At 27.4% G+C, this 10405-nt stretch overlaps 1 protein-coding gene across 1 annotated transcript; it reads left to right on the top strand.

Annotated features, from left to right (window-relative positions):
• Positions 1-4198: 4198 nt before the first annotated feature.
• On the top strand, positions 4199-8103 carry LOC115712255 (AAA-ATPase At5g17760). The gene is made up of 2 exons (XM_030640511.2): positions 4199-5350; positions 7570-8103. Exons 1-2 carry the CDS (start codon positions 4307-4309, stop codon positions 7993-7995), a joined length of 1470 nt encoding a protein of 489 aa, XP_030496371.2. The 5' UTR covers positions 4199-4306; the 3' UTR covers positions 7996-8103.
• The last annotated feature ends 2302 nt before the right edge of the window (positions 8104-10405 follow it).

A 10405-nucleotide genomic window follows, 5' to 3' on the forward strand; every position in this document is an offset into this window, starting at 1 on the left:
TTCGAAAAAAAAATATATTTCTCTTAATAATAAAACATATATTTAATTATTTCAAAATTTGAATCAATTTATATTTAGCTCAAAATTTATAATTGGGCTCCAATACAAGAGTAAATTAACTTTATTTTTTATAGAATATATAAAAAAGTTAACAAATACATTAAGTTTTGATTGAAATTATATAAAATTCATTTAAATATATAAATAAAATGTGAAAAATTATTAAAGTATTAATGAATGATAAAAGTGTAAATGAAAAAATACTTATTTTTTATAACAAAAAAAAAAATAGTGTAGGAAATTTAATTGTGTTTTTACAATTCTGCCCTACACCAACAAAACAAAGCTAATCAATTTCCAAGGTCAATTTCGACCTTTCACTGTTCACTTGACTTTTCAAAGTCAGAACACCAAAACGACTGCGTTTTGTGTTTGAACAAAACCCCAAGGCTCGAGAACTTTCTCAGTCACTTTCTCTCTTCCTTAGGTTTTCTTCGAAACCCTAGCAGAGAGTTTCTCTCTGAGAAACTCGAACCCTAACCCCAAGCAAACCCAGAAATCTAAGCACAAACACAGCACAAAGATCAGATCTACAATGATATGATCTATACACGACCACACACACAAACAGAAATAGTTTAGGGTTAGAAAACACCAGATTTTTGCCGAAGTTCACCAATAAATTGGCTACGTCTCCGTTTGAGCTGCTCCTCAAAGATGAGAGCTCGATTTCCACTATATCTTGCTGTTTAACAATACATCAATGGAGAATCCAAGTCACAGGTAATTTTTCTGATTGGTAATCTCTTTTATTACAAGTATTTTGTGTTTAATCCCTCTCTCTCTCAATATCTAACTCTTTGTTGTGTCTTTTGTGCATGTACGAGCTTCGAACTCTGTTTCTTCAAGTATTCAATACGTACCTGGATCTTGAAGAACACCCTCAACTGTTTAGATCTGGTTGTTGATGCAGGTATATATAGATCTAGGGTTCTGGTTTTTATTTCTGCATGTGTTAGTTAGGTAGTTACAGAAATTAGTTAGGTGTGGATTTAACCAAATCCATTCTAACTAATTTCTGTTAGGGATTTTAGAGGCCGAAGGCCAACTTAGGGCTTTTACTTGTAATTCCTTTTCTGTCCTTTGTATTAAGTGTATTGAGTCTAATATCAGTGTAAGTGGAGGTTTAATCCAACAAATAGTTATTGTGGTACAATATTTGATCTATTTTATATTTTGTGCTAAATTTTATAAAAATTTTAGCATGTACCGAAGATCACATTATTCATCACCCTTAGAGTTTAATTTTAAGTGCAAATTCTTCATTTGAAAATTATTAAGTGTAATATATATTTCACAAATTATTCACACAAGCAATATATGACAACTGATAAGTACTATTAGGTGCCCTTATTATAATAATACTTATTTATAATGGGGTTAATATTATTTTAAATCCTATATTTTGTAAAAGTTACCGTTTGGATTATTTATTTTGTTAAATGATAAATTAGACCTTATATGTTTCACAATAGTATAAAATAGTATTTTGAGCTCAATTTTTTACAATTTTTTTAATATGACCAACTTAAAGACAATTTCTAACAAATGCACAAAATATAACCAAACTTGTTATAGGACCTCTAAATCAAATTATCATTAAGTTTTATTTTGATAAAAAATCAGTTCAGGTTACTGTTTTTTTTTTCATCAAAAAAAAAATTCTAATTTATTAAATATCGAATCAAATCAATAACTTTTACAAAACATAATATTTAAAATGATATTTATCAATTTTTTATAATAATTATTAAATTAAATTATACCACAACAATTATTAAATTATAACAAAAAAAAATGAGAAACTCTCTTTAAATATTATATTACTATTATTAGTACAATTATGTATCAAATCTTATATAATTTAATATAATAACTTTTAACAAATTTTAGGTCTAGAAGTTACTAGCATTAGTAGTTAACATATGTAATAAAAATTAGATTAGCTGAAGTGTTAAACTTTAATTAATTTAATACAGTATGAAACACTAATTTCTAACATCTTATTTCTACCTACATGTGCCCAATAATATTACTCAAAAAAAAAAAAAATGTAAGAAGACAATTTTATAATATGTTGGTGGTGTTGGTAGGTACCTAACGTCAATCCTTTTTATATATAGAAGACATTACAGAGAAGAGAACAGAGTAGTCTTACATGTAACAATGTTTTCCACGAATGAAAAAGGCCATCTCCATACTCAATTTTCACAGCCATGGCTTCCATAATGTTCTTCCAATCCATGATCAATCAAATCCTACTAAAACAGGTAACAAACCACCTCATCTCCATACTCCAACACCTCTTCAAATCTCACTACCCACACACCACCATAACTTTTCGTATTCGAAAAGGGAAGCGAATACGGAACCCGAAACCAGATCTACAACGCCGCAAGGGTTTACATCACAACACTCAAGCAAAGCCCCGAGACCAAAAGGCTCAGGGTTTGCAAAAGTCCGAAAGAAAAACCTCTCATCTTCCGTCTAGACGACGGAGAGAAAGTAACCGATTTTTTTGAAGGAATCGAGCTCGAATGGAGATTCGTTCTCCGAGCTGATTCGGATATTTAAAGACACATAGTGTTTTATGTAATTATCTCAAAAATATATTATGAAAATATAAAAAGAAAAATGAAAGTTTTTTTTTTTTTTTTGAAAGCAAGAAAAAAGAAAGTTTATAACATATAAATTTAATTGTACCATATTTTTTTTTAAAAAAAAAAAAAAACTTAAAAATATGAGATAAATCCTCATAGATAAGAAGGAAGTGCCCAACCGTAAATAATTATCGAGTTTTGCACATAGGTCCCGTTTAGGAGAGTTTTTTAGAAAGTTAAAATCACTTTTGGAAAATGTTATTAGTTAATATGTGTTTGGTAAAATTTAAAAAATAACTTTTCAAAAATTTAAGTGAAATTTATAGTTTTTAGGAAAAGTTAGTCCACCCTAGTTTTGTGATTTTAGCTTTTAAGGGAAGCTACAATTTTAGTTTAATAAATTTTTCACTTGACCCAATTGCCCTCATCTAATTTTAAAATTCTTCATTTACCAATTAATTTTAGAGCTTCTTACCTTCTTTCAATCTCATCCTTATTAGAAAAAAAAAAAAAAAAAAAAAAACCTTCTCTGATAAAAAAATTACTCAACAGTCATCTTATTATTATTATTATTATTATTATTATTATTATTATTGTTGTTGTTATTATTATTATTATTAGTAGTAGTAAAAGTCTAATTTATTATAATATTATATAAATATTTAAAAGAATTAGATATTATAAGAAAAAAAATTATTGTAATTTATAATATGATAAATAATATTTATAAATATATTAATATGTATAAAATTATTTAAATAAATTAGGTAACAAATATCTTACCTATTTTAGTAATTATATATTTAACATCTATTTAATCATTTAGCTTACCAAACACTTATATATAACTTTTTAAACTCACGGCTATTTTAAAATTATATTTACCAAACACTTAGTAATTTTTTCTCATAGCACAACTACAGCTACTTTTTCCCACAGCACAACTGTGCCAAACTGGCCTATAGGAGACTTGCTACTAATAGTAATATTCAATACAACGAAGAGGTAACATCTTACTATTTATCAATCTTTTATAATAATTAAATTAAAGGCTAATTATGAAATTTTTTCCTGAACTTTGACATGTACTAAATTATACCCCTAAACTTTTAAGATCGTTAAAATTTTCCTTGAACTATTAAGATTGTTAGATTTAAGGACTTTTGTTTAAGTTTAGTAAAAAAAATCTAACATGAATGAAAGTTTAGGGGGCATAATTTAGTACATATCAAAATTTGAGAGGCATGATTTGGTAATTATCAAAGTTTGGGGAGCATGGGTTAGTGCATAAACAATCACTGAAACATTAAAATTGAATGAAATTAGACAAAAGTCCTTATACAATCTCAATAGTTCAAGGGGAATATTTAACGGCCAAAAAAGTTCAGAATCATGATTTGGTACATGTCAAAGTTCGGAAACAAAAAATCCTAATTAACCTAAATTAAAATATATTTAAAAATATATATTAAATTATAACAAAAAAAGAAATACTAACAAATATAAACAAATATAAGTGATGCCATATTACTATTATTGGTGGTGTTGGTAGGTACCTAAACAGCAATTCTTTTTATATATATATACATAGAAGCCATTACAGAGAAGAGAACAGAGTAGTAGTATTAGTCGTCTTACATGTAACAATGTTTTCCACCAATGAAATGCCATCTCCATACTCAATTTTCACAGCCATGGCTTCCATCACAGCTTCCATAATGTTCTTCCAATCCATGATCAATCAAATCCTACCAAAACAAGTAACAAACTACCTCATCTCCATACTCCAACACCTCTTCCAATCTCACTACCCACACACCACCATAACTTTCGTATTCGAAAAGGGAAGCGAATACGGAACCCGAAACCAGATCTACGACGCTGCAAGGGTTTACATCACAACACTCAAACGAAGCCCCGAGACCAAAAGGCTCAGGGTTCGCAAAAGTCCCAAAGAAAAACCTCTCATCTTCCGTCTAGATGACGGAGAGAGAGTAACCGATTTTTTCGAGGGAATCGAGCTCGAATGGAGATTCGTTCTCCGAGCTGATTCGGATAAAGACACAATGAATGGAGGCGGTGGTGGTGGTGATGGTTACGAGAAAAGACTTTACGAGCTGAGCTTTAACAAAAAACACGAGGAGAAGGTTTCAATGGTTTACATTCCTTTCGTTCTGGAAAGAGCGAAACGTATTGAAGAAGAGAATAGGTTTTTGAAAATGCACACTCTTAATATTGGGTTTAATGGGCCTTGTGTTGGTGTGAATTGGCAATCTGTTAATCTTGAACACCCAGCAACATTTGAGACTCTGGCTATGAAAGAGAGCAAAAAGATTAGTATAATGGAAGATCTTGATAGGTTTGTTAGGAGAAAAGATTTTTATAAGAAAGTTGGGAGAGCATGGAAACGTGGGTACTTGTTGTATGGACCACCTGGGACTGGTAAATCGAGCTTGGTTGCTGCCATGGCTAATCATCTTAAGTTTGATATTTATGATTTACAACTTGGTAATGTACAGCGTGATTGTGATCTTAGAAGGTTGCTTCTTGCTACTGATAATAGGTCTATATTGGTTATTGAAGATATTGATTGCAGTGTTAGACTTCCTGATCGTCTCAACAATGGTGGAGAACAAGATTATCAAACCAAGTCTAATAATCTTGACAATCCAAACGACAAGAAAAGTGTTGTAAGTAAATTACTATTATTATTATTATTATTATTATTATTATTATTATTATTATTATTATTATTGTGTTTTTAGAATATTAATCATAAAAATTGACACAAAAAATAGTTGCCATTTTTAACCTTTTTTGATTAAAAATAACTAAGGTGTTTGCTAAATTTGAAATTTGAACTTTTTTTTTTACTAGATCGAGTTTTGTCATGTACTTTGACATAATTTTTACTTATATATTATAATAATTGATCAAAAAGAGAGAAATAATGAAAAAAAAAAACCTAATGCTATTATGAGATAATATAGTTTTATTAGTGTAATAAATATCAAATTTTATGTACTTTAGTTTAATAATTATTATTATAAAAAACAATTAATTATTTGTAAGTCATGTCACATTAGTGATGGTGTTGGACACTGTTAATGTTTAATAATAATGTTGTTTTTGTTTTTTTAGAAATTAAAAATTTTTGCTTCAAAAAAAAAAGTTTAAAAAGAATATTTTTAAGCTTTGCCAACTAACTCACAGTTTGTATGCTAAAGAATAATATTTGTTATTAAAAAATTTGTCGGTTAGTTCTTTCATTTTAGGTAAAATAAAAGATTAAAGTATTGTGTGTATTTTTAGAACTAAATCTTATAATTATTTAAAAACATGTGAAAATTTAAAAATCATTCCTAAAACGTAAACCACTCAAATACTAAAATATCTATGCTTTTGTAAAGCAGAACATAAAATAATCGAGGACAAAACTTTTATAATAATTTGGCCTTTTTTTTTTGTTCTGAAGTTTTATTTGGTTTGGGTGGGTGGCCAATATCTTTTTGATTTCTCTCTTCTTCTGGTTTTGCCACGATCCTTATCTTTTGAGATATATATATCTAAATAATAAAAGTACCAAAACAAAAACTCACATATTTGATAAGTCTTTTTCACTAAAGGACAAAATAAAATATCTATTTCTCACTACTGTAATATGTTTCTTGAATTACTAAATATGTACATATATGTCTATAAATAAATAATCCTTAAATATATAAAGCCCACATGATAGCCCAGATTAACCGGTCCAAAAGTGATCATTTCATATTCTCACTTTTTCATATTCTTATTTATTTGTAGCCATTATTGGATAATAATACCTTTAGAGAGCATCTCCAATGCTTTAAGGTGTTTGTAAATGTAGGCCCAATATTAAGTGGTGTGGTACTAAAAGTTTATTCTTTTTTAGTTGGCAATATTATCAGAACTTGATACTATTATCACTTGTCAGCCCAATTTTTTCTTTTCAAAAAAAAATAAATTAGTTATTTTGTGAATTTTGGATTATAGGTGTCAGCATTGGAGGGCCCTTATGCAATTTAACACTATTTTTACTAGTCTAATCTATATATATATGTTAGATATAAATTTTTTTGTATTTTTACGAAATTCTACATAGAAATCTCTATTGCAACTATCGCTGCAACATGAATTGCAACAAAAATCGTATAAAAACCCCTATTACAACTAGCGTTGCAACCACTTTAAAAACCCAAACAGTAAATTTGAAAAAAAAAATTAAAAAATAGTATATGGAATAATTTCCCATAATTCTATAAGTATATATTTTTATTTTAAAAATTACAGAAAAATTATTTTTTTTATATTATTTTTTGTTACATAAAAAATTAATTATTTTTTCATGTATATTTTTTGTAATTCAAAGTAAATTATTTAAATATCATAGTATATTTAAATTAGTTTTGTTAAAAAAAAAAATTATTCAAAGTTATATCAATTTTTTTGGGAAATTTACATGGTATACTAACTTTTGCTATTTTTTTACAAAAATACTGCCAGGCGGTATTTTTTACTTTTTTACTGTGTTTTTTTATAAGTTTCATACTGCAGTATACTGTGTTAAGTTTTCACTGGTGTTCTACTGGTGTTTTACTAGTGTTCTACTGTTGTTTTGAGTTGTTCTGCTTTGTGTTTTACTGGTGTTTTATAAAAACACAGTATTTTTGAAAAAAAAATTCGTGTGACAGTATTTTTGTAAAAGTTAACCCAAATTCCAGTATTTTTGTAAGTTTCCCAATTTTTTTTTTAATTTTTAAGGATTGTTTTAGGTTGTTGGTATATATATTTTGTTTTACATTATATTTTTATTTTTTTTATGGTATATCTTTCTTAAGATCCATTTCAACTCAAGACTTAATAATTGTTTTTGTTTGATATACAGTTGACATTATCTGGGTTGTTAAACTTCATAGATGGATTATGGTCAAGTTGTGGAGATGAAAGGATCATAATATTCACCACAAACCACAAAGAAAAGCTTGAACCAGCTCTGTTGAGACCTGGTCGAATGGACGTACATATTCACATGGGCTATTGTACGTACGAGGCATTCAAGCAATTGGCCACAAATTACTTGGAAATCTCTGGTGACCATCACAACCACAAACACCTCTATTCTGAAATTAAAGCTTTACTCGAACAAGTACAAGTCACTCCAGCCCAAGTTGCAGAGGAATTCTTGAAACATGAAGATGCTGATTCTGCTCTAGATCGATTACTCAGTCTTCTTAGACGAATCAAAAATAATGTGGAAACTGGTCATCTTGATCAACTAGATCATCACTACTCTGAGGCTTTATATGAATAACTAATTAATTGCATGATTATGTGGTCAAGTAATTGAGTGATTGTAACGTTTTTTTTTTTTTTCCGAAAGACCAGAATGGAATATTTTTATTTAGCCAATTAGGTTTAATTTTGTGGTTTAAAGTTTGATCTAATAATTTAGGGATATAGGGCACTATATGATGCCCAACACTATCTTGGTATTGATTGGTGCCTGTTAAGTATTAAATTTCAATTATATTGTATTTTATGTTAAAATTGGAATACAATACTAAATGGGGTAATTGGTAAATTTTACAAAATAAGATTCAAAAATGGTATTTATCTTAATACACTAATAATATTAGTTAGTGTGTCAAATCAAATAGTGTTCGATACAATTGTCATTTAGAAAGATAACTCTAATCAAGATTGGCTCTTTTCCTCTAGCCAACTGAATAGGAGCCCCAAGAGTTTCAAAAATAATATTATTTATATATAATTTAGAAAAATACCATTTTTATATTCAAATATAAATTATGTTTGTTTAACATGTCTTAGGACTCTAATGTCTCAGGCCATATATGACCCTAATCAAAATACATTTTAGCTAGGTATATGAGAAGTTGCTTACTGCTAGCTACACCAAATTTAAGTCTATTTTGCTAAAGAGCATTGTCAGTGAATATTAGTAGTGTTTAACTTAGGAGTAATATTCTATAATTAATTAGTGATATTTTTTAGCAGTCAATATATTAATTATGTAGACCTAATACTTAATTAGATTAATAGTAACACCATACTTAATAAACAACTAATATAAATGTATATGACACGTCGCAGGTGACAAAATCTTTGGTATATCAAACCATTTTCCTATTTAAGGGGTAATTGTATGGTGATAATTATTGTCACACGTCTAAACTTTACTATATTGTTAAAGAATTAAGGTAGCGTTTGGTTGGAATGAAATGGAATGGAAAGAAAATAATCTTTATTTCGTTCCTTTATTTGGTTGTTAAAGTGTTAGAATGTCATTTTAATAGAATGACATTTTTACTATTTTGGTAGAATGACTATTTTATTTTAAAATGAAAGGAAAGACTATTCTAAAGAAAAAAATTAATAATTTTTTTATTAATTTTTTTTTATGTATTTTAAATTTTATTCTATTCAATTTCTATTTTTATTTACATTTTTATTCTTATTTTTATATTTTTATTTTTTTTTAGCTAAAAGTAATCTAAGGGCTCGTTTGGAACGCCGTATTAGGTCGTATTGTATTGTATTGTATTATATTGAATTGTATTTTATACAATATTTTTATGTAAAACGTTATGTGGTATTAACTTTTATGGACACCTAAATATATAATATTTTAGTATAACTTAAAGTTTAACATAGTATTATATAAAAATACAATGTATAATCCAATTCATTATAATACAATACAATACAATACGATCTAATACGGCATTCCAAACGAGCCCTAAGTATTTATTTTTAAGAAAAGAAAGCTTACTATTATATGCACTCCACGTGGCCTTTTTGCCGACACTTCTAACAAAGTGGCGTATGAGAAGATGCCACGTAGTGAACAGGGTTGTTTAGTTTATGCACATGTTATCTCAATAGTCTGATTTCCACGTCACTTTGATGTAAATAAAGTCCCATCACTAACTCTTGTAGCAGCGTTATTGGTGGCATTCTTATAGATCACATTTTAGAATTGGATGACATTAATAGTGATATGATAAGGGATATTTTTTTTTTTATTTAAGCGTTTATATATTACAACATATTTTATCTGAGACTCGAACTCAAGACCTTCAACACTCATACACCCACCTATGGCCACTTGAGCTAGCCTCAATTAGTTAATATGATAAGGGATATTAAACACTACTAACATTTTTTTAGTAATTCTTCTAATCCTATATATTTAAATTCCTATATTGGCCATGCATGTTTTCTTCTTCTTTATTGATGTTATTATATATACGAGTCCACTTTTAATGGATATTACTTATTCCTAGGTTATAAAAATTTAAGTTTTATGTTTAATTTTTCTATCTAACTAAAAAAATTTCTTATTTTTACATTATATGAATTAGGATTGTTCTATCAGCTAAAATAAAAAATCGTAAAAAAAAGTTTTTCAGTAAAAAAAAAAAGTTAAATTTAACTTAACATTTTTCTTATATAAAATATATTTTAAATATAATATAAAAAGTAATATATTTTGATATTTTTTTTTAATTAAGTAATTAAATTATTCGTTATTGGATCAAAATCTAATAATTTAATATTTTTAAAATTAAAATTTATAATTAAATTTACTTATTAAAAATTATTCCTTATATATATATCTTTACTGTGCAACTAGCCACTAAAATTGGTGAAGCTCATTATATATCAATTAATTAAAAGACAAAGTATTGCTTTGCTAATTA

This window comes from Cannabis sativa, chromosome 4 (assembly GCF_029168945.1).
Source record: "Cannabis sativa cultivar Pink pepper isolate KNU-18-1 chromosome 4, ASM2916894v1, whole genome shotgun sequence".
NCBI classification, from domain to species: Eukaryota; Viridiplantae; Streptophyta; class Magnoliopsida; order Rosales; family Cannabaceae; genus Cannabis; species Cannabis sativa.